The sequence below is a fragment of the Corvus kubaryi genome, unplaced genomic scaffold (genome assembly GCF_017639235.1).
Source record: "Corvus kubaryi isolate FWS band 111438036 unplaced genomic scaffold, C.kubaryi_AGA036_p1.0 37396, whole genome shotgun sequence".
Classification (NCBI taxonomy): domain Eukaryota; kingdom Metazoa; phylum Chordata; class Aves; order Passeriformes; family Corvidae; genus Corvus; species Corvus kubaryi.
In genome coordinates, this window is record NW_024581135.1 from 25,385,919 (window position 1) to 25,411,104 (window position 25,186).

At 37.6% G+C, this 25,186-nt stretch overlaps 1 protein-coding gene across 5 annotated transcripts in view; it reads left to right on the top strand.

Annotated features, from left to right (window-relative positions):
• PARD3B (par-3 family cell polarity regulator beta) overlaps positions 1 to 25,186 on the top strand; it is a 402,580-nt gene that overhangs the window by 107,737 nt on the left and 269,657 nt on the right. For 4 of the 5 annotated variants that reach the window (XM_042040921.1, XM_042040922.1, XM_042040923.1 and 1 more), the window contains exon 3: positions 12,865 to 13,033. In XM_042040921.1, the coding sequence (XP_041896855.1) occupies positions 12,865 to 13,033 (169 nt within the window). Of the gene's footprint in view, positions 1 to 12,864; positions 13,034 to 25,186 lie in introns of those variants that run through there. The other variant, XM_042040925.1, reaches the window with a different exon arrangement.

Here is a 25,186-nt window from a genome sequence, read left to right on the forward strand (position 1 = left end):
TTTTGGGGACCTGTGTCAAGACCAATGTCAAGTTCTGCAATGAGCGTGGGTGAATTACTAATAAAAAGCTATTTAACTTAGACTGAATAGAAACCCCCGAGACTTGATTTCAGCTAACTGTGAAAAAACACTTTTAGTCTCTTAGAAAGAAAATAATTTGACTGGAGGATAAGGATTCAAGGCAGAGTTAATATATTAACTTGTCTGGAATTTTTCTTTGTGGATTTTTTCCCCTTGGGTTTTCTAAAGCCTCAGAAGCCTCAAAAAGCAGCGTGCCATTATGAAAGTGGGGTTTACCTGGAGGGGACTGAATGCTCAGTGTGACATAGCCACAGAAGAACAGAAAGCCATCCACATGCAGGAACTGAGTCAGAGAAGCTGGAGTGTCATTCTTGTAATACAGTATTGGTTTCTTTTCCCACACTGGAAGAAAAATGTTAAAAAAATCTTCCACAGAAGTTGATGAAGAACTGAATCAATATTGTTAGCTTTTTCTAACAACTTGAGTGTTCATGTATTTCAGACCCTTTCAATAATGCTGGGTAACAAGGTGGTGTGGCAGTGAGGAAGGTAAAGTGCTGCTGCTATGAATCCTTCCAAGTAGTAGCAGTAAAGCTGGAAAAACACAAATTCTTTGTTACAGGGTCTGATGAGACCTCAGCATGGATAGGCCAGGAAATAGCTGTGATCACTTTTCTGGAGGTGCCCAAAATACTGAGCTGGTGGTTTGCCTTCGGTTTTGATGACTCTTTGTGGTGTTCAAGATTTCAGAATATGTAGGACAACTGAAAAATTTCAGGAGAATTTTCTATTAGCTGAGAGTAATTTACGCCTTTCCCATTGTGTTGTTTATTAAGTAGTTTAGCTTACTTTTGAAAGTGGAGCCTGGTATATCATTCACTTTGAGGGTTTTTATATAAAAGTGCTTTGCTTTATGAATATAATTTAATCCTTTGTAATGAGGAGTGGAAAATGGATGAACAAGCTTCTCTCTGAAAAATCATGTTTGAAATTTCTGAGTAATGACCTGAATGGTCTGAAGTCATTTATTCCCAAGACATATCACTGTTTTGCAGAATATTCAAACTACTGTAATCAAAATTAAACTGTGCCCTAAGTATAAAGTTTATTTTTTCCCAAAAAAGAAAGCTTTGGATCTCATTAAACCAGTATTTTGGAGTGATAGGGCTCTGTTAATTGAATTCAACATCTTGCCTAAATGTATTCTTCAGTGTTTTTTATTATCTAATAAAATCTTTTGAAGTTTAGTTAGGGTAGGTAAGAAACAATGCTCAGTGTATTGCAATATATTCAGTACAACAACAGTTCCCTTTTCTTTCAATGTTATTTTTGCAGAAAATAGTCTGCTTAAGAAATGTTAAGATAATGTTAATCATTGCTCAGAGGTTAGACTTGCAATCAGCATTTTTATAGCTAAATGCTACACAAAACTTTGCATCAAGTAGATGTTCAACATTGTACTTAATAGGGTATTGAAATTCAGCCTTAGAAATGAGGTTTGTGTCAAAATCCATCTAACGAGCAATTATAATATCACTTACAGAAAATATGCTTTGGTTTTACCTTTTGGGTCGTACCTGTTGTGGAGGGACAAGGATATTACTACTTTGAGTGTTATTTTTTTTCTTGTGCATTCTGTTTTAATAGGATGTGTTCATATATGGATAACAAGGATCAGTGATGGGTAGTAGAAGGGTGTTTGTGGTGTCTCGTCTGCTTGCAAACACAATCATGTCTGAGGTGTGCATAACACACGTGTACATACACAGCTGCTACTAACTTTGCAAATACCATTTTGCTCAGTTGAATTCTGAATTTTAACTCTCAGAACACCTTAAAAGGATGTTTAATTCTACTGTGGATCTTGGACATGATGTCAACATTTCTTTACTAAGAAATTAAGAAACTTATCTATGAAATTATGCTGTGGGCAGCTAATGTTAGGGTAAAAAAATGACTGAAATTTATAATATGTAGATCATTCTTTTAAGGAGTATAATGAGCAAGGCAGCAGTAGGATGTCTGTTACGAACTGATTGCTGAAATGAGTAATTCTTACTGAAGGGGTTTTTGTTATTGCCAGGGATGTGACTATCTCTAGAAATGTTACTTTTAGTTTCATTGTTTTCACAGTAATGGTGCATTAGTGTCAAGTCAAAATAATTTTTTTCTACCCCTTCTGTTCTGCTAGTTTATTTGGGAATATATATTTGTGTTTGGAACCACTGTGCTGCTTCTAAAGTTCCTGAATGTGTCACGATTTTGCCTGTTACTGATCTTCTGAGACAGCATAACTTCATAGGTTTCTTCTTCAGTTGCTGTAGACTTCAAAAACTGGTTTGCCTTTAAAAAAAAAAAAAAGTACCATTCTTCTTTGAGTGACAATGATTGACTTTGTAGTCTTCTATTAATGAGTATGGTGAAACAATTCATATGAACTAGCCAATTACTAAATACATTCTGAGGATTTTGGTGATATTTCTGTTGCATTTCTTTTAGACATCTCTCCCCTCTCCTCATGTTCCTCTGTCTCAAATTTTATGCGTAAGAGCATCATGATGTTTAGGAGCTTTCTTTAGAGACATGGTTGCTATAGATCAAGGTCAACTGACTTCTACTACTGAAGTATATAGGGTCATGGTGCTTCTGAAAATGAGGTCACTATGTGAAAGGAAAAAACTATTTATTTTCTCTTTTGTTCAAAGGGCTGTGCATACTTTATTAAAATGCACTAGAAATTGCCTAGGAATACTGTGTATTGACAGAATTAATAGCAAACTAGGAGAGACTGATAGCATTAGTTTATCATTAGGGACAGACCTTTCCTCATCAAGGTGACAACCAGTTTTGTAAGCTTACTTTTGCCTTTCTAGAGCCTGACATATAAACTGTCAGAGACAAGGCAAATAATGCAGTCTCACTAAGCAAGGCATCAGTAGGAATAGGACTCTTGGCAGTTGTAAATACTGAAATGTTTTTCTGCACAGACAGAAACACAGTGTGAGAACTGCATGACGTGTGGCAACATCCCAAGATTTATCAAGCCTGTCTGTACTAATGGAAGTTGTTGTGTGTGCTATGCTGTGCAGATGGTTTTAGATTTTCTGATGGGTTTTACAATTCAAGTATTTTTTGCACTGCTTTTTTTTCTTCTACTTCCAAAGTTCCATTGCCCCATCCTGTAATGTCCTCTAAAAAGATCAGAGCTGTTTAAACCAAACAAATAGGTAATTAATATGCTGTCATTGAGTAATTGGGGCCAAAGCAAAAACATGTTTTTGTGCATTATGCATATTGTCAAATCAATGAGAGAGAAAATAAGAGTGGCTTGGTAGAAGTTGTTCTAGGTTTGTCTCAGGTTTACATCTTAAGAAAGCTAAATACACACTCAGGATAGTAGCCAAGGGAAGCACTTCCATCTGTTTGGCACTTGTGAGGCCACAGCTGGACTGTTGTATCTAGTTTTGGTCTCCTTTGGTGCAAAAAAGACATTGAGGTATTTGAAGCTAGCTCAGCACAGGATCACCAGCAAGACCAGGGGTTGAACGTGAGACTTGGAGAGAAAGGATAAGTGAACTTCATAGGATAAGAGAGAGTGTAGAGGAGACTGCACCTTACCTCTTGAAAGTCCCCAGTGAGAAAAGAAGAGGAAATGGACATTAAATGGTCATGAGGAAGATTCTGTTAAGATATAAGAGACTTTTTTTTTTTTGCACTGCAGGGGTAGTCAAGCACTGAAACAGATGCCCAGAGTACTTGTGAAACCTTCATCCTTGGAGATGCACAAAAATTGGTTTGCCTCTGAACAACCAGAGTCAACTTTAAGCCAAGTGCCAGTATGGCCCTACTTTGAGTAAAAGAGTGGACCAGTGACTTCCAGAGATCCCTTCCAACTGAAATTGTTCTATGGGCCCTACTCATTAAACTGGAATCTGGAAAATATATGAAGGTTGAAGTTCTCAATACAAATTGTTTTTTAACATCATAAATCATTGCCTAGATTATGAAGAGCCATGCAAATTCCAAAAAATTTCAATTATGCTCTCTGGTCTTAGTTGAAGTGGTATAACGTCTCTTCACCACAGTTTACTTAGGTGTAAATTTCTGAGGATTTTCACATGCCCATATAATTCAAAGGTTATTTGAAGCCAGTTCAGGACTTGAAAAGCATCTGGAAAGGTGTGAGAAGGAGCTGATGCTGGAGAAGTCTGCTGAATGCCAGGCAAGGTGCCTGCAAAAAGTAGGAGTGGGAATGCCTATGCTGCAGTAGGAACTGGGAGCAGCTTGAGCTCTCCTCGTTTGGCTTTCCACCCCTTTGCCTCACTTGACCATGTGTGGCTTGGAGTATCCAGAGTTAACTGTGGATTCTCTTTCAACAAAATGCTTGTTCTGTCAGGTGGGGTTTGTGTTGTTGTGTTACTGTGCAGTTAATTTAGCATTGAAGTAGTATTCTAAGGTAAGGTATTTCTTATTATGAAGTTGCTGTAATTCATATTATGAGAGTGAACATTTATTGCTGCTTACAATATAGTGACTAAGATGTCACTTTCATTTCTAAGTACAGACTGTCGTATTTCATGTCACAGTAAATTTTTCCTTTTCAATGAGTGATTCCAATAAGTGCATTTGACAAGCATGATTCTAGTAAATAATGCAGTCTATGGTATTAACTATCTACATTTTTATAGTGCCATTTTAAATGGACTCTCCAAAATTAGCTCGTCTTCTCTAGAGTCCATATAGGTGAAAGTACTCAGTTTCAAGTTAAGCAGAAAGGAAATAATCAGTCTTGCATTCCACAGTCCTTCTTCAATTTGTTTTTTTCACTTGGATACAGGAAAAATAAAAGCAAAGGGCATTTGTTATCTAGCAAAACTCAGAAGCTATTTCACGTGAAAACATAATGAGTGTGACAGGCTACAAATAGCACTGAACATGAATCTTTTACAGAAGAAAGGAGAAATGTCCTTTGGTATATTTACTTCAATCAACCCTAATAAGCCTTGTTTTATGTGTTTTATGCATCTGCCATCATAATTATAAATCCTTGACATTTTAGCACTAGCATTTATATCTGCCAGGGAAGCTACCCGAAGTCAGCCCTCAAGGAATGTCTGTATTGTACTATGGATCTCCATAACAGCTCTCAAGTAGTTACTAAGTGGTTTAAAAAATTACGTCTCAGTCATGCTTGAAGTGCTCATCAAATTTTGCCACAAATATCAGTGTTAAGTACCCAATCAGCTGCATTGTTTGAAGTACAGTCACATGTGCCCACGGAGGAATAGGTTGGACAGGAAGAAGAATTATATAAGGGCTTATCAATCAGGTAATTTTTTTTTTTTCCATGACCTTTCAAAAACTCCTTTCCCTTCTTCCTGAAAGAGCTGGGTCTTGAGCTGGGCCTGGCAGCTGCTAGGCATGCTGCTTCTCTTCCTATTTAATATTTTCGTGATATTCTTAGAAAATTTTCAGAGCAGAGGCTACCAGTGTATGTATATATTTTGTTCTTGGCTGCTTTTGGACAGTACCAAAAAAATCTGAATAACAAGGATAAGAAAAGTGTCAGGTGGTCTTTGGGAAGATACTTTGGTGTATGTCGTTTTGGCATGTAGGTAAACAAGATGAGCTAATCACCATAGCTTTCATGTAATATATCTGTAATTTGTTTTCATATGTAGGTGTGAAGGAAGGATTGCCATATGGTGTGTATATTGGTATTTTTCCTTGACAGCCTTTATTTTAAGTTTAAGGAATTCCAAAGCATACTATTATGTAAGAATACCATTTGAAGCACTCATCAGTATATACCAAAAGAATATACCTTGAAAGAATGTTGAAGAAATGTTGTAGAGCTCCAGGAAAGTTTTAAATTGAAAAATTAAATAACACTTTCATCCTTTTTGAGATACCCTAATTACCTTAGTTCTGTCTGTGTTGCACTGTTACCAGTCTTTCGTCTTTTAACCATTTGAGCAGGATTCTTTCACAAGTAATATATAAAATCTGATTTTACATTAATTGGTTTGTGGAGTTCCGAAGCAACTTTCACAGTGTCTTTGTGAAGGTTTTTTGTTGGTTTTTTTTTTTTTTTTGGTTCAACATATGGTACACTTTACTCTCAGTCTTCTTGCCTCAATGTAAAGACTTCTTGTCCCCCCGTGGGCAGAAGTTAAACGTGTAACTCATGCCTATAGAAGAGTTTCTGTTAGGAAGATACATTGCAGAAATGTCCCTGCTGTTGTTCATGCTTGGTGACACATATGTGCACAGTGCTCTGGGGTGCTCTCCTGGGAGCAGGGGCACAGACATCGGTCCAGCTTTGTTAAATATCACTAGATTATGGATAGTGGTAGTCTAAGGAAATGTTAACTCAGTGATGTGTTGACAGAAGTTTGCTTTGTGTGGTTCCCAGAGCTGAATCAGCTGGCAATGAGGAGTTGCTTTTCTTCCTGATTTAGTTCCCTGAACTGACTCTCTCTGGGTCTAGCAAGTGTAGCGCTCGTGGCTGGGGAAGAGGAAAGTCACCCTACAGTGGCCTCAAATAGATGGCAGATTTTGAACTTGAGATGGGTTGGTGCAAACTGCTGGCTAGAGAGGTACCCTTGCCCTTACCTTGTGTTGCTGCTGGTGCTTTAGTGTCTTAGATAGTTGGAGTAAAGAACTGACCTTGCCAAACTACTGAAAGAAAGGAAGGGTGGAAAAAAAAGAAAAAGAGAAAAGGATCTCTTGATCTCTTTTCTCTTTTTGCATTGGTTGTATGTAGGTTGCTGTCAACTGCAGCCTTTTTCCATCTGTTGTCATAGGTGCAAGTACCTGGGCAGAATTGAAGTTCTGATCTTTTAAATTATTTTTAAACGTTATTTTGAACATTGCTGTGTTCTGGTATCAGTGTGTCACATATAGAGACAGTGTGTATCTTTGTATCTCTTTGTTATGTAGGTGTAGGGATAAATGCAAGATCAGTCCTACAGATCCCAAACGGAGGGACCAGAGAACAAGGTCGTGTGGTGCTTTGGTGAACATCAGTTTCTGCTGTAGCTTAAGCCATCACTTCTCCTTATGTCATGAAGCTTGATCAAATTGTCACTGAGCTTTTCATTCACTCCTTCTAACAGCTCTTTGTTAAAATTCAGGTGCTTTCTGTGTAAAGTCGTTTATTAATGGACCCAAAAAAGGAGAGTATTTTAGCCACATTATTTTATGACCAATTGGTAACCACTCCCACAGGAGCACTGGCCATCAAAAGTAAAGATATGGTTAAAAAAAGTCTTTTTTTCCTAAATGGGCATTTAAAATCGTGGACAGAGAGTAGCTGAACAGGAAACAAACATGTCTGGAATAAACCCCCAATTTTACTGCCTCCAGTTGTCCCTAAGTGAGAGAAGAATCTAGATAAAGTGAATGTGGAAAAAAAAATTAAGAGGAAAAATTTCCATCCAACGTGAATGAAAAATTTAGTAGAAGTTGAGCATTTAATTGCTTTTTGTATTTTTGAATATATTATTTAAGCTGTTGAAAATTGTATCTTTTCAATCATGTACCAATGCTAGCCTATGACTGAGAACTTCTCTTAGTGATTTTATCCTGACAGTAATTGAAAGCTGATTAATTTAATTGTAAACAAGCTTGTATTTTGTCATTTCTTCCTTAGTACTTTGTGTACATACCTCATGTTCAGGGTCAGAAAGGAAATAGTGTTGTCTCTTTTCTAATTCAGTACAGAAAAGCTAGTAAAATATACAGGTTTTAACCTTATTAACAGTAATCTAGTTGTCAAAAATGTAGTTTGGAGAGAAATAATTATGAACACTTTTATTTAAAATGGTGTATAGGGCAGTGTAAAGTCAGCTGTTCATGACTCAAACAAGTGCCTTAAATCACTGCTATTTGTTCAAAGGTAAAGATGTTTTTCTTTAGAATTCTGGAACTCCATGAAGTTTTGATTGTTTAATTAAGCCTAATTAGCAATTACTGAAACAAAACTGTTGCAATATTCATTTGGAAGGATTTCTTTTGCTGCCTCTTGTGTGTGTGTGGTGTCTCTCCCAGTGCCCAGGGAGGCACAGCTGTAGTATGTGCCCTTCACCCTTTGCTTGATCTTGATCGAAGGAGTGTGTTTGGGAATGTAGTCACATAATTTGAACGTAATCTTGTTTTACTTTTCTGCAGGCTTTGCAATTGAAGTATCAGTAAAGTATTGGAAGAACTGTGCCATAGGGCAGCACACAAAATTAAAATTCGGCTGTATCACAGTGCCTTGTAACACGATAGCACCAAAAATGCTAATAAAATGGAAGTGTTCATTATTGCTGCTTTGTGTTGTGACTGTCAGTATTGGTAGATAGAGTTAAGTAATCAAAATGATGAAGTACTGAATTTTGGTAATTTATGGATTTTTCAGGTAACTGGTAGGATGGTAATAGAGATTGCAATAATAATAATAATGGTTGTAGAACCATTTCACCTATATAGAAATACATACGTATCTTTCACAATAAATATTCATGTTCTTCAAATAACCTTTAATAAAGGAGACATCTGACTACAGCAAGTGTACAAAATTGTACAATTTACGCAGTTTACAAATGTCTACAGTAATATCTTGATGTGTTAAAAAAAACCCCCAATCAGCTGACCTACTGAATTCTCAGTATTTGTAAATATTGAACTGATAAAGAATAAACTGGTGTTGCAAACAGTGGTGTTGTTTTATTGATATAGTTGTGGAGATTTCTTAATGTGTCCTGAAATTCTTTTCAATCAGAAGAGTTTGGCAATCTGTTCCAATTAAAGAATTTTCCATATTGGAAATGAGAAGTCAATTATGAGAATTATTTTTGAGTAGTTAATTTATATAACCTTAATTGTATTAATTCCCTTTGAAAGGCTGAAGCAGATATTTACAATACTTTGATTAATTAGCAGTGTATTTGTGTTAGAATTGCTACTGATAAGATTCTGCTGCAACTGTGGTCCTGAGGAGTTCTCCCCCAAATAAACATTTTAGAAAACAAATGGCTGTTTATTTCACTGGAGAGGAAAGGCATCACATCTTTGCTACCTCCACAGGCAGTACTGTAGCATCTCCTTTCCACATTCTGTAAAAAATGGGAGTTTAACTCTAGATCATGTTACTTAATTAGTGGTGTGTTCCATACTGTAAAGAAATAGATTTTCCTTGGTTTTTTTAATCTGTCAAAATAGTGCCTGAGTGTAGACTAGGGAACTGTGGATTTCCCTCAGAAGTCACTCACAGAATGTCAGCAGTAAGAGGCTTCCCGTTTTCAGGCAGGTGTTGGGCCTGTGTGGTCTAGGTCAGGTGGAGTCTTCTTCCAGCTGTTTGTCAGGCTGTACCGTAGGTGTTGGCTAGCAACTGTGCCCTGTCTGCTCCAGCTTGGAGTGTGGAACTGGAGTGCTGGTGTGGGCACAGCTGGGAAGGGGAGTAGTGTTGTCTTCTCTTCTCATGCCTCTGCTGCAGGAATTGGGCGGAGGGAAGCCAGCACGTCTCCATCTGCTGAACCTTCTTGGTTGCTCAATGTGAGATGCGGGTACATCAAGGTGCAGAGCTGACAGAAACATTGGCTCACTTGTAACCCGTCTGTATAGGGAGGAGATCTGGGGGCTTTATCCGCACTCGGGCACTGTGATTTCTGCCCCTCAACCTGCCTGAACCCAGCTCAGTTGTGAGCAGGTGTCAAGGCATGTGTTTGACTTGTAACTTCAGCTCCGGGGCAGTGTCACCCAGTGCTAGAGCACGTGCTTTAGGGACCCTCAGCGACATGAGGATATTGCCATTGCAATAGAAACTTTATTTTAACCTGGGCCCTCCACAGGTTGGGTGGGCACCACCAATGCCCTTGGCCTGGTGCAGGACAGGGCCTTTGAATGCGGGACTCCCTCAGCCCTCAGGGGCAGTGTCTGCCCTGCACTGAGGGCCTTTCAAAAGGAGCCATGGGGATGTGGTTACCAGCCCCGGGGGAAGTGACAGGTGACCATGGTGAGGAGCAGGCGCAGCCTTGTCAGGAATGCAGGGAACTGGCTGTGGTGTGGCCATGGTGCAGTTGGCCTCTAGGGGCTGGCAGGTGGGTAAGGCGGTGTCTGGAGTCTGTGACCTGACTTACCTGTTAAAATAGTTTTGTTTCATTTCTGCACAAGATTCATTTGAACATCAGGGGACTGAGGTGTGGTGCTTAGAAGCCACAGTATGCGATAGTGTCATAATGTACGTGAGCCTGTGAGAGAATCTCTGGCTGCTGCCCTGGTCTCTGCCTGTGACCAGTGGAAAATACTTGTAGAGAGCACCCAGAAGTAGGGTAATTATAGCATCAGTTTATCCTGGTTTGCCCTTCTGGTTTATACTACTACATGTTTTGGAGGTTTCTGAGACTGAGGTAGTGCTTGTACCTATCCATTTTCTTGTTGGTGTTTTCCATCACTTTGTCTAATTTTTTTTTAATCAATTCTTGCTTTTCACCTCTGCAATGTCCTGGGGCAGTAAGTGTAGAATATTCCAAAGTAATACAGCATTTAATATTCTACAGTGCAAAACCAAGGGGAAACTCATCTTGGTCTAGTTGAGGAATTCAGTTGTTCCCATCAAATCACAACCAAGTTTCATTTATTCCATTCTACATTGTGGATGCTCAAATGAACTTTGTATCCTGCTAAAATGCTTTCAGTGCCACAGTCCTACACAATCTCCAATTTCCTCTTCATTAGTAACAGCCTCCTTCTTAGAAATTAAATTTCCATGGTGAAAGTGAGACTGAGAAAGCAAATCTTTTGGTGTACAATGGTTGTGGAACTTACTGAATCAGGATGAACTTCCATAATATCAGGAATATGAATAGTCATTTTAGAAACAAATGAAAGATACTATAGGACGGGGGTTAGGTTTTGTTTCTTCTTCTTGGTACTGGAGAAGATTGCTGTGATCTGTATCGTGTCTGGATATCAGTCAGCCTTTTTGGCTCTCTGTAATTTTGGGACATAAAGGAATGCAGTGTGAACACTTGAAATGTTATGCAGGAATAAGGTACAAAGAGACTTGTCCTTGTTACTGGAGTTAATCTTTTCTGTATACTGTGGACAAGTAAAAACCAAATTGTGTGTTGTAAAACCTTAGTTGTATGGCCATGGAAAGGAAATAGGCTTCACATGGAAAAAGAGAGCAAGTTTTCTACCTAATTTTTTTAAGGGTTTTGTGTGTCTCTGAAGTGTGCTTTGGTAAATATGAGCTGACACATTTCTAGCAACCAAATTATAAATGAGTGGAAGACCTGAAAATGTCAGTTTCTTCCTTTTAGAAGCACTTCAGGATTTTTTTTTCCTTTTCTTTCATACATTCGTTTTTTCCCTTGGGCAAATGAGTTTGTTTAAACGTTTGTTTCAGTATACTGTTTTTCATATATATATATATATATAATTGTATATTGTATAATTGTTGACACTTCTTGGAAGTGTCAGAGGAGATTTGATGTACTAATACTTTTATAAGAGAGAGCATATGCATGCCTTAACACAGAGAGAGGTAAAAAGTAGTAAATCAATCCTTTAAGCTTGTTTCTGTGTATATCTTGACGTTGCCTAACCAGTTGTGCGTGTTGTGGTATTTTTCACAATTAGCTGGGAAAAACATTAGGATAATCTGAGGGAGTTCAGAAAAAGTGAAATAAATGAGCACCTTAGGCAAAGTGTTTGCCATTTAAGTGGCACAAGGACTATGTCATGTCAGGTGGTGGGGTAGGGAAAACATTTGAACTGCTGCTCTTACCTCCTCTGCTTTTGGAGAGGACTCTGGGGTGCGAAGCATCCTGTTGGTTGAGAACATCATGTCTTCTATTTCATTTTGATCGTATTTTGGTTTGTTTCCCCAGACCTATAACATGCTTAACTGTTTTCCTGAAACTTTAATACAATTTACACCCAGCCACATGTGTGAGTCACGTCTTGATGAGGCTGCATAACCACTGTCTGATCCCTTTATATTAGTAGGGGGCAAAAGCATGATCTTTGTGAAAGGCCAGGTTATCAGAGGCAAAAAATAATGATTCTGGTGCTTTTTATGATTTTCATGTCCTCATTGCTGTGACCTTGGACAGCAGACTTTAGAGCCTGTTGCTGCTTTTACTGTTGGCCTTCCCGAGTGCCTGAAGTGGTGGAAGAGGCAGTGACTGAGAGAGAGTTTTCAGAAAATGTGTGCTTGATACATGTGGGGCAGGATGGGAGGAAGGAATAGATGCGTGGTGGGTAGAGAGGTGCTGGGGGTATGTGCAGTACTGGACCAAGAAACTTCCATCCTTACAGAGACATAGGTTGGACAGCTAGGGAGCCCTCATGCTCTGTCATTGTGCTGGATGTATCTTGTCCTTGGAATGTAGTTATTATGTTCTTACAAATACAACATGCATCTGCTTACTCAGTGCAGCTTCTATGGTTGTGTTACCTTTGTGCAGCATGTCAGTCAGTAGCACTAAAAGTTTTTAGACTAATAACACCCTCTACCCCCAAGAATTAAATGCTGTTTCGTGGTTTTTAAACATGTTCATCTTTAAGTGTTTTGAAATCATATAAAATGCTCACTAATTGGTAGCGTGCTAACTCTGAGAAATGTGTGTCAGCACAGGGCAGTGCTGAAGCATACACTTAAGTCATATTGAAGTCAATGTATCTAAACACAAATGTATGTGCTTTCTGGGATCTGTATGTTTGTTGTTAGCTGTTCTGAAATTAGATCATTATTTTTGTACTTTAAAGGAAGTGTAAGTTTTATTTTTTTAAAAAAAATGGAGTTTGGAAATACTTTAAATATACAAACTGCATTATCTTTTGTTTTGATAGCTGATTGCTGTTTATGATGAGCAAGAAACTCCCCGTAAGACTGATGGCACCAATGGCAATTTGACAGACAGAAATAGCCCAGACTCCTTTGAGACAGAGGTAGCAACTCAGCTGGCTGCCTTTCAGCCCATTGGTGAGATTGAAGTGACTCCTTCTGCCCTAAAACTGGGTATGTATATCTTGTATGGTTTTTACTTTCCTTTTTTCTGTGTATGTCTGTAATCTGATTTTATATATTTAAGGATTTATTTCTTTTTAGCATCCCGTTGTTTGCCTTGCACTTCAATGAGGGGCCTTGAGGGGATGCTGTATGGGGAGTCTCTGAGGTCACTTGCTCTGTTCAGCCTGGAGAAGGGGAGACTGAGGGAGACCTCCTTGTGGTCTAAAGCTCTCTTTGAGGAGGGCTGAACACCAATCTCTCTGGTGACCAGTGACAGGACCCAAGGGAATGACATGAAGCTGAGTCAGAGGAGGCTTAGTTTGGATATTAAAAAAAGGGTCTTCACCCAGAGGGTGACTGGGAACTGCAACAGGCTCACCAGCACCAAGCCTGACAGAGTTGAAGCAGCATTTGGAGAACCCTCTTTGGCACATGGTGTGACTCTTGGGGATGTCCTGTGCACAGCCAGGAGTTGCTGGCAATCCATTGTAGTATTCTGGGAGCACACAAGATGAAAGCTTTGCTAAGTATTTTCAAATAACACAGTAATTGAAAAAAAAAACAGATTTTTTTTTTTGAAGAACCTGGGTTCAATGAATGTAAAATTGCTGAGTGCAAATGCTTTTACCAGGTATCTGAGCTAGTGCCCTGTTTTGGGTGTGGGAGGTGCCAAGGGGGATATGCTAGTTGCAAACAGTTCAGCTCTTTGCCTTTGAAGAAGTTGCATAACTGGGTCTGTTTGCCTTTCTGACTTTCAAGTGAGCAGACTGTGATTAGGAAAGGCTGCTGCTTAATTCCCTCTTACATCAGAGGTTACTACATGAACTGCTGCAACTCTGGTGCCCTGTGTTGTTTAAATGTGCCTGGATGGCCAGGAGTTCAGACTGGTTTCCAACTATAAAGAGCTGGAGTCTTGTATGTTGTACACAAAGCAGTTTGAAATACTTTCTTGTATTTAGAGTAGGCTGAGCTGTCACCTAAGTACTAGATACAGAAGCTTTCAGAACAAGATTGAAGGTGAATGCTCTGTCTGCCTGCAAAGCAAATGAATAATGCTCAGGAGAGCCTGCTCTGCATCCCACCAGAGGCCAGCGCCCAGCTCACCCCGTGTTGCCGAGTGCTGCTGGCAGTCTCCAAATGCTGTGCAATAAAATCTGAGTGTAAGCAGCTGGAGGAAGGATAGAAGTGCTGTCTCTAGTTGTGCTACTCTTGTAGAGTAGTCTGATTACAACTTCAGAAGTGGAATGTTCACTTGTCTATTTTAATTATATTTTTAAAGGAAAAGGCTAATTAACAAAAGCAGTGAACTAAAATAAAATTTCAACTAAAGTTCACTGGATGAAGCTGTGTAACTTAACTTCTAATAGAAGTCTGTGCTCGTTTTTGTGCCTGCTGTAGAAAATACTACATGAGAATTTTTAGTGTAAAAATGACTCTAAATTAGAAATGAGAAAACTGCATGAGGATTTTTAGAGTAAAATTTGTGTTGTTGGGTCATATTTTCTATATTCTAGAATAGAAAAATCATTTTCCATATTTAATGACACACAGGAATGTCTCATAACTAAAAATCTTGAGACAAGACTTATTATTGATATAACTTGTATGTATTTGTCTGGTTTTTGGTAAGCATGAGATATGGAACAGCTTGTAGCTCAAGGTTTGGTGGTTAGAAGTTTTGCCACTTCATTTGTTGCATATTTTTATATTGCACTGTTACCACGTTTTAGCATGTTTCAGAAAGTAGCAATTGTTCTCCAAATACCTCTGAGTACTATTAAAAAAAAAAAAAAAAAAAGGTGTTTTGTCTAGCATACTGTTGTTTTGTAAGTTGAGGGTTGGAGAGGGGAGTACTTCAGCCTCGCACAATTTTATGTAAAGCAGTTAAGTGCTCGAGCTCTTGAGTTCATCAGTAAGCTACCACATAGTTAATTTCCTAGTATTTATGAAATCCTACTCTAGAGTGTAAAGGAGATGAAATACAATGTGGGAAGAGCAGTCAGGATTCTATTTTGTTTTCAGTGCAGTAGCAACATATTTGAAGTTTAAAATGGTGCTTGCTTCTTAAAAGAAGAGATTGTAAATGTGGTGGGTTTGTCTCATAAGTTCTGCTTCAAATTGGTTTCTTTTACAAGGTAAGTGAAAGTTTTTCTACCTGTTAGTCCTATAACTCAGTTTGTACTCTGAAATGTAATTGTTTTCTCTTCTGGATTTTACATCAGGGTTTACAATTCTTTGGACTTAATTTTTGCCCTTGTCTTTCGTGTACAAGTCCCTGGTCCTTAAATTATGTGGCTATTTCCATTAGAGGCAAATTGAAAAGTAAATGAAGAAATAGAAGGACAATTTGGTGGCATCAATATCATTGATGCATGAACCACAGTAGTCTGGCTTCCTGTCTAATTATTGAATTGACTCCCACTTCTAGCAGAAATAAATAATACTAATTTATAAAGCTGTTTTTATTTTGGGAGCAAGGATGTGATTGAATATATACGTACGAAAAAGGTGTTGCTTTCCATAGTAGAGCTGTGCTTCAGGAACTGACATGTGCTTACCTTTCTGAGAACTTTTCCAGACTGCTTTTAGGAAGGAAATGCAGGGAATTCATTGTTATATGAATTGTCAGATTGTGGAACAATTTTTCCTGTTAATTTCTGTTGGATGTTTTATAATTTATGAAATCAGATCCATGGTTTTATGTAGAAACAATGTCTGGTTAATGATCTGCTTGTGGAATACTTAGTGCTTGGTGCTTAATAAGCACGTGAAACTAAACACTGCTCTTGTCAGACGTGAGAGAATTGGCACTGGCTTAGAAAAGACACATGAGATACTACTGCCTTAAAACCTTTCTGTCTTTTATAAATTGTGTATTTGATCTAGTTAAGTGAATTGTATGTTATACCCAATCTTAAAGCCCTTCATGTTCAGATAGAGATGGCAACAATTTTTTTTTAATTTTTTGGGGTTTTTTTTGTATGGTTACTTTTTTGAGGGTGTTTTTCTGGTTGGTATTCTGGAATACTGATCAGCTTCACTGTCTGAAAGAATAGACTTTCCATGACGTAGTTGGTTACCCTTTATTTTCACCTTTATCACCTGTAGCTCTGAAAGTGAACCAGAATAAAAACAATCTTGTATTTGACTGAAAAGCTAAAATAACCTTATATTTTACATTGCTTTCACATCTTGGCAAAATTTTAGAGCAAAAAAGTAAGTTTAATTTACTTGATATCAAATTACATTCTTAGTATATATCTCCTTAAAACAGTTCAGGAAACTATTCAGCTATTTGTTTTCTTTACCCTGAAATAAACACTGCTCTACTTTTAAAGCTAACTCTGTTCCTAAACAGGTGCAATTTTGGGTTCTTATATTTAATTTAAGGAAATTTCAGGAAGACTTCAAGTGTTTGTGGACATGGTATCTTCTGTGTCCATAACATGAGGTGAGGTGCAAACAGATTGAAGTGCCTCCCTCCTTGCCCCACAGCACTGGATTATTAGGTGCTGTTCCTGACAGTGTCTTTTAATAGTGAAAAACCAAAAATTCAAATTTGTCAGAATCCGTGCTTGAGTGAAGAAGACATTTCATGCTACAATACAAATGGTAATAAGACACCTGCTAAGATATATTACAAAATTTAGAGAAGCACACAACTGTTTAATGTGTTCAGGCAGCTGTTTGAAATAGGGAAGAAATTGATCTACTGATTTGTTATTTTTGTGGATACGAGAGCATTGAGACACAGTTGCTAAGATGGCAGCAGAGCTTGTCTTGTGTAACTGTTTCTCATGAGCAGAATTTCCCGGAGTACAATAATGATGTGGCCATGACAACAGTTTTCAAAGAATGATACAGGCAACTAAAGGCTGAAATAGCTGATGTACATTTGAAAAATTTATTGGAGGTAAACTTCAACATCTCTAACCCCAAATACCACTGTAAATCCTTTATTGCCTTTTTCTTTTTGTACCATGTTTCTTAATTATAAAACTGTGTATAGATAAAACCCTGCAATGAACAGTGAAATCACAGTATGTTGAGTACATAGTTAGCTACGTGAGTTCAGCCTATGGTGAATGTAAGGTTACACATATCCCAGGGAAAGAGTTTATGACCCTCATAAACCATCTTGTAATCTTCTGTGCACCTGTAAGCGTGCCAGTAGCACTCCTGTTTTCCTTTTGCAGCTAATAGTTTACTGTTGTTTTCTGGTGGTTTTCCCCACATGGTAGTTCATGGAACAGGAAAGGGGGAGTTATTTTCATTATGTCAATTTGTTTTTTCCTTTTCAGTCCATATGGGCAGGAAGGAGAGAGCACTAATTTATTTATAGAGGATCCGTTTTATGGACAAGTCACTCGAGCTGGAAATGCCTTCATGATTGGCTCAGTGTTTTGTTTGCTTCATTTGGTAAATGATGGTTGAGTGCACACAAACTTAGTTGTTGCTTTTCTCTTGCTGATCTCCTTGGTGTTAAGTGGTCAGGATTTTGCCTGGAAGAACACAAGCAGTATTCAGAGACAGTTGTTGCTTTTGAATACTCAGGGAGGGAAAAAAGAAAGGTATAAAGTAGGCATCTCCATGATTTTTTTTTTGTCTGTTGTTTTATTTACTCTTTTTCCCTTTAGTTGGGAATTGGCTTGAAGAATCCTGAAGTGGTTTTTCGAGTGTTAGTCTGGAAGCACAGACAATTAGATTACTTTGATGGCTATTACAATGAAATCAGGCTCTTAGTGGATTGGTACCTTTACTAGTGTAAAGTAGTAACTTCATTTAAAGTTTAGATTAGATAAAGAAATAATTCCTTGTAACAGTTATTGATAGGTTAAAAAATTCTCCTGTAAACTACAGGAATTTAACTCCTGGAAGCTTTCACTGTTCAGTAGAGCAAATGTCTTGGTTTTCCCATTGAAAAGTCTTACTTCGGTATTTCAAATTTTGCATAACTTTGTTTTATAGCAAATCTCGAGATTTTCTCCTTTTATATGTACATGTCTCCACATCTGATCAGTGTTCTAGGCAAGTGGAAGACTCAGTTGCAAATAATGATTGGAATGACTGATTATGGTCTCTCTCCTAAAATAAGCTTATGAATGGTACTGGTAGTTGGAGTTCAAGCTACATGCAGGCACTTGTGGTTTTGAGCAGTCAGTTCTTTTGGTTCTGGACGTTTTATGTAGTGTCTTCTCAGTGAACATTTTTTCCCTGAAAACAGAGATTGTTGGGAATGATTCAACCCTCAGAAGGTCTAGTTAGTACAGGATAATAAGAGCAGTAGCCTAGAAGGTTTTGATTTTCCATTTTGATGCAATTGGTGGTGTTCTGGCAATGTCTTTTTGACATTTGGGAAAGGCTACTTTGCACTCTTGTAGAATTGCCTTGAATGTGCTTCAGATAGAAAATATATTCAATTAGTTTAATGTATTCCTGTGGTTTTGGGGTTTGTCTAGTTTAAATTGTGCTACATGGGATTGTTTAAAGCACTTACTTACTTTGATTTGCCATATGTGTTTGGGTTGCTAAGTCAGTCAGCAGAGGTGCTTTCATTGGCAGTGTCTTAGTTAGAAGTCTAAGGGAATTGAAGGCAAGGTTTCTTCCAGGAGTTTTTGGAAGTTTCTGCCTTGATAGGCCTGACAGGGATTAAATTGTTACCTCCAGGGTACGGATGTTGACAATTTCTGTGTAACTTCAGAGCTCGGAAAGAATTTCTTTTCTTTCTCATCCTCTTTGAAGTGGAAGCATTGTAAGTAGGCTTGGGGGCATTTTAAACAACATATATTTGATTAGTCCTCTTTCAAGTTAGTGTTGAGATACTACAGATATGCAGACTGTGTTTTTAAATACAGAGGAAACCGCGTTATTACGTATTCTTAAAATTTATCAAAACATATGATGGGAAACTATTAGTCTGATAAACCAAATGTTGCTAAATGCCTTGTACATAGCATGCAAGACTAAGTAGCAAAGACACTTCTTCTTGCATAAAAGCCATCCTTTCCTTCTTAACCTTGCAACATCAGTTTATTGGCTGAGCATTCTCATGTTTGTCAGTGCATGGAGTGTACTGCATTCAAGTAACAATTCTCTCCTGTAAGATTCTGGGAAAAGTAACATTTTGAAATTGGTACATTTCAAAAGAAATACATTATAGAAGAACATGCTGTTTTCTGTGGTTTGAGGGAATACTGCTGATTTCCTTAAGGAATATGACTGTATTCTCTTTCACTGCACTGGAGGGCTCCTCTCAGTAATGATATCAGGTGTTGTTCTCTGCTGTTTGCCATAGGTGTTGTGAGGATGACACTGTATTTGATAGATTTTTCTCCTCTGCGGCATCCAGTGTAATCTGCTTTAAAAGAATTGTGATGATCAATTCAAGTCTACTTGCATTTCTAAAACAAATGATTTCTGTTCTCAGGCAAGCTAAAGGTTTGAAGATAACTTTTCATTTTAGTCAGAGGGAAAGTCTGGTATATTTTGACCTCATGACTTAAGCTTGGTCTTATTTAGTTGTCCTTGATTCATGGAAATGGGTTTTGCTTTATCTTTGTATTGCAGCAAAAGAACATAGTAATGTTTTCGGTAAAGATGTATATAAAATTTCCATGTGTTTCTCTGTCTTTGAGCTGCCTGTTTACAGAACAAGCCAGTCTTTCCTTCCTTTCACTGCATCCAGGAATTTAGTGCTAGGGTAGGTAATAAATTTATGTGCATAGTTGGTTACCAAAGAATCTCTTCTTTTTTTAATAGCCCTTCTGTCTCTGATTTCCCCAAAGATTGTTTCTCATCAATTATTTTGCCTGTCTCTATTCCCTTTGTGCTTGGTTTAATATGCCTTACTTTGGAGCAAGAGGGTTATCTTCATGAAAATATGTTAAGTAGAGAGAAAAATATTTTTCCATCACAAGTTAGACACTTTTCTGCAGTAGCTTTCTAGCTGAGATGTTGATTTCCAGCCTTTATTGCCTCAGGGAAGGTTTTGGGGAGGGTCATGAATGGGACTTAAAATTGTGGAACAAATTCCATTATAAAAGTCAACAGTGCTTTTTGACACAGACTGTTTGATGTCAGTGCTTTTATTCAGATTTTGTCTGTTTTACAGATTTTGTGATGTTGCTGGTTTTGTTAGTATTTTTATATTATGATGCATAGCTGGTTTCAGAGGTAGTATCTTTTAAAAAGAACCAGACCTACCTGCTCAGCTGAATTTTGCAGCTGAACATTTTGAAAAGCTGTAGTATGATGATATACTGCAAAACTGTAGTGCAGTCTCTGTCAGAACCCTCTAGTGTTGGGTAAGACAGAAGAGAGTGTGTCTGTTTGTTTATAATTCCCTACAGCACTTGTGGTGTATTAGCTCTGAGGCAATATGGCAAAATGTGTATTTCAGGTAGAAAATGAGCCTGCTAAGCCTGGCTGATTGATAGTTTGAAATTGTTCAAGTTAAAACAATTGGGACTTCAGCTGAAGGTCTCAAGGTAGTAGATCATGTTTTTTCCTTAAGAAACCAAACTAATACAGTTTTAATGCTTTTTTCTGTGTGGATTATTCACTAATGATTGTTTACTGTTGTCTTCCATATGAACATGTTCCCATATACAGGTGAACACATCTTTATAAAAGTCATCATTAAAGGAGTTACAAATAATCATTGAACCTTTCAGTTTACCCATTGGCATGAAGTTCTTTCTCACTGCTATTTGATTTATCCTTTCAAGAGCTTTAGTTGATAGTTCATTTTTTGTCTCTCTTCTTTCAAGTGCCACTTCAGATTGTGATTTTCTCACAACAGGTATCTAGAATATCAGCCAATCAAAATGTGCAGTTATGTATTCACTTACTGCACCTGAACATAGTTTCCAAAAGGTGCACCTTCCTCCCAATACGTTGCACAATTTTCCCATCGACACACTGGCTGTGGATTTATGTTTTGCTGTCTTTGTAAATCATTACTTCATTAGAGGGAGGTCTGTTTACTGTAGACACTGAGTAAAAGAAAGAAACACTATGTTCACTGGATATGTAAATCCTGCAGAGTATTTTGATCATCTCAACCCTCCCACAAAAAGGGACAAATAACACTCTGTGATTGAGTCCTTTTTAAAGTTTCCTCTAGCAATAATAATCTTAGCATTTTAACTATTGAGACAGATCAATAAGAAGTTGTTACTCAATTTCCTCACCATATAAAAACTCAAGTATCAAACACAACTATTGTTCAACAAGTTACAAAGCAAAACAACCCTAAGCTGATTTTCTCATGAAGCATTTCACTAAATCATAAAATTTGATGTAACACACCAAAAATTGAGGAGTTATAATAGAATTAGGCCAATTCACAGGAGGTGGCTCATCAGTGTCTTGAAATATGGTTGTCTAGATGCCACACAGATTTGGAAATACTTCAAAGGTTATTTTTTGCAACTCTCCTAGGCTTTCTCCCTGAGTCTTTGCTACCACTGTTAGATTCAGGATACTGCATGAGGTGGACTCAGTATAGCTGCTCTTATGCTTTTATTCCTTACAGCCTCACAGGAAGTTTCAGGTTCAGGAGGTTTCACTACTTTATCTTTTAAAATTGTCAGGAGCAAGTTTGAAATTTAAGACTAAAACTAATTTACCATTACCAGGATAGAAAATAATGTCTACAAGAGTAAGACATCTCTTTTTGCGGAAACATCAAAACAGAAAAGGTTCTTAATTTAAATATTTAATTAAATATAGGGTCATATTTAATTATTATAGAAATATATACTAATGCTGTAACTTGTGATCATCCTTTAAAATACCATTGAAATACTCAAAAAGATTACTTTGCAACTCTACTACTTGCAGTAAAATGCTGCCAAAGTGATATTCAAGCTGTACCGTTTAGCTGCCAAAGTTTTAAAGAAAATTAAATCATTGAACTGTGGAAAAGTGACTGCATAAGCACCTGTAACTGATGTTAGCTGAAGTGCTAAACCAGCTTTTGGCAGCATGGCCTCTTTTGCAGGTGCACAGAATATTTTCTTTGTGTCAGTTTATTCAACTAGTACAGTTCATTAAGTATTTCATTCGAAGTTGAGAAATGGGCTGGGAATTGAAATAGAAGAAATACTTATTTTCACCTTTCAATCTATGAATAAAAATAAGGTGTGAGAGTCTAAGATCTATTAGTTTTTAAATTTTATAGGATATATTACCCTACAATGATTTATTTAAATTCAGTAACTACAGGTAATATGCTGCTTAAAAACCCAATGTGTTTAATAAGATGAATACTTCTTGCTGTGTTCAGCAAGTTGGATGACTGAGACAACTTGTGTTTTAAGTATATCTGGACTTCAGTTTCTTTTGACATCTGAATGCCATTTGAAGGATATTAAACTTTAAAAAATAACCAACCAAAGCAAAAACCCAAACAAAACCCCCAAACTCCAACCCCCCCAAACAAGCAATCAAACCCAAAGCAAAACCCCTCTGTATGTGTGTAGGGCAATTCTAATGTAGAAGAATTTTTTTTTTCCCCCAGAAAAGAATAATTGAAAAACATAAGATGTTTGAAGTGGCTGTAATTTTTAATCTTGTGTCTAAAGATGTAAATTGGAGGATGTAGATCAGTCAGTAGATGGAAGATAGTGATTCATGAAGATGCTTCACTTGTACAAGAATAGGAGAAGGCCTGGCCTGTATTGGAAAGTGCTGAATCTTTTACGTATAGCCAACGTGTTTTCACAAAACTCCTGACCAGTCTGCCCAGCAAGGGAAGGAGTTGCGCATTTTGCTTGAGTTTGAGTTGGAAGGGGAAAAAAAAAAATCACAACTGGCTGTTGTGAGCTGGTTGATCCTTGCTCTAGGACTCTGCTGTAGCTCCTTTCCCCTACCCAGTCTCTTCCACGTGATGCCTGTAGCCAGGATCCTTTGGATCAAAGTGTTCCCTGGACTCTGGTAAGTCTATGTGCTCCCTGTCTGTCCGATGAGCTGAAAATAGGAGCACTGTGTTGATAGAGGTGAGAAGATCCTGAAATTACTTGGTATCTGGCATGTGTTATGACCTTAAGTGCAAGAAAAGAATACCTGGTTAAGATCAAAACTCAAGTACTGTCCTTCAGCTGGAAAGTCTTTTGAAAAAAATGTTTAAATGGGAAGAAAGTACCAGCATTATTTGTACAACCTCTGTAGATGGATACATGTCCTAGTGCCTTGAGAAATGATTAACTTCTTATTGTATGGATGTGGGTTTTGATCCTGAGAACAGGATTTTTACGATTGAAATAACGTGTAGGTGATTCTTACACGTCCGTCTCTGAAACTGTAAAAGCTGTAAACATAAACATTCCATAGGTTTTTCATTAGGCCCTGTTAACACCAAAGAAATTTCATTTTGGTCATAAAAACTGAGAGAACAGTTCTTGTGCTTCATAACTGAAACCTGACTTAATACATTATAGCACATGCAAACAGAGAAAATAATTATTTTGAAATAACTGGCACTGAAAATCATCACCCCAAAACAATGTCTGTTTAAAGCCATTACTGAGTTTTACTTGTAGGCCATTGCTTTTATTTTTCTTTTTAAGAAAAATTACACCTTGTTTGGAGTGATAAGGAAGTACTTTGTTCTGTGCTGGGTTGATATGTAAAAGACAGCACTTTCTGGAATTGGGTTTTCACCTGTTTGTAGATTTAAGTCAATTGTCTTAACTGTTACACCATCCTAGTTCATTTATCTTCTATCCGTGGGAATTTAAGAAGTGCGTTGTGCACTTTGGGAAGAACAGGTGGCTGTAGATTTGAAATTGTATTGGTAGGTGCCATTATAAGAATATGAGTTAACTTTAAACTAGAAGTCACATCATCATAGCGCTGCATATTTAAAAAAATAAAAGAAGCTGTACAGTACTATTACAAGGGAGAACATTCAAGCTCGTGTCAGCTACATTTGAAGTACATGGCAGAACCATTACATGATGCCTCAGGTGGTGGTAAGCAGTATATCTGAGAGTGACCAAATTTATGCATATTGATTGCTTAGTGCTCTCAAAAAGTGCTGACTGGAAGAACTGTATGCCTGTTAACATGAAAATTGCCTGTTAAAAAGAAGAAAAATAGGCACATATATTAATCTTTTATGTATTTAAATATAAATTAAAATCTTGCTTGTAACTTTGTTTCCAGGGCCTGATCTGTTTCATGGCAAGATCAGTTTAAAAGCAATTTTGGCTTCTCGATATAATTGGTAGTTGTTTATTTTGTGTCTGTTCAGAGCTCTTCTAGCCAAGAATTGTCCATGCTGAAGTGAAATTTTACATTTGTGTGTGTATGCATGTAGTATTTAGGTGTTTGGTTTCAACTGACTTGAAATGTTGTGATTTGCTCAGAAGGAGCTCTGAAAAAAATGTTTGGATGCATCTGCAGGTAAAAAAATAATTTGTCTGTCTGTCCAGGCAGGTGTAATTTGGAAGCAGGCAGCAGAGTAATTGCCATTGGTATGGCCTTCAGCAGCTGACAGTTTGATACACACTTGATGGACAGCTCTTTCCCCATCATAATCAGTATTTTTATATTCAGGAGCAGAATTTTAAATTATGACTTTAACTGCGTAGGTGATGTATTGTAAATCTCTTTCTACCCACTTAGAGTATTCTGTCCAAGTGTATCTTTAGTTCTGCTCTAGAATAATTCTTCCCCGTTACCTAGAAAAGCAAACCAACCAACCAACCTACCTCACAGTATGTTGGTTGTCAGTGATGCAGTAGCACAACAATATACTTGTGCTAGTGTTTCCTGTATTCTTTGGTTTGTCAGCTTACCTAAAAGTCATCTGAGAGTGTTTGCATCCAAAGCAATGCTGATATCAACTTTTAGAACATAATTTGACTGCATTACAGATAGCCCAGCCTGCCAACAATGCTCATGGGTGATAAAGTCTGGGTGTCTTCAGCATTTTTCGGCAACCTACAACCTATATCTCAAAGAATTAAGGGATTTCAGACCGGAGGTGGACTGTGCTTTCCTGAGCAGAGATGTTAGAACAAATGAGTGAAATTAAGGAAGGATAGGAATAATCTTTTTTTGTTATATTGATCGTCTTGAGTGGTACTCGACTGTCTAAATGTAGGCCTGAAATCTGAGGCCAGAACTCAGAGCCTGGAAACCGTGTAGAGCTTA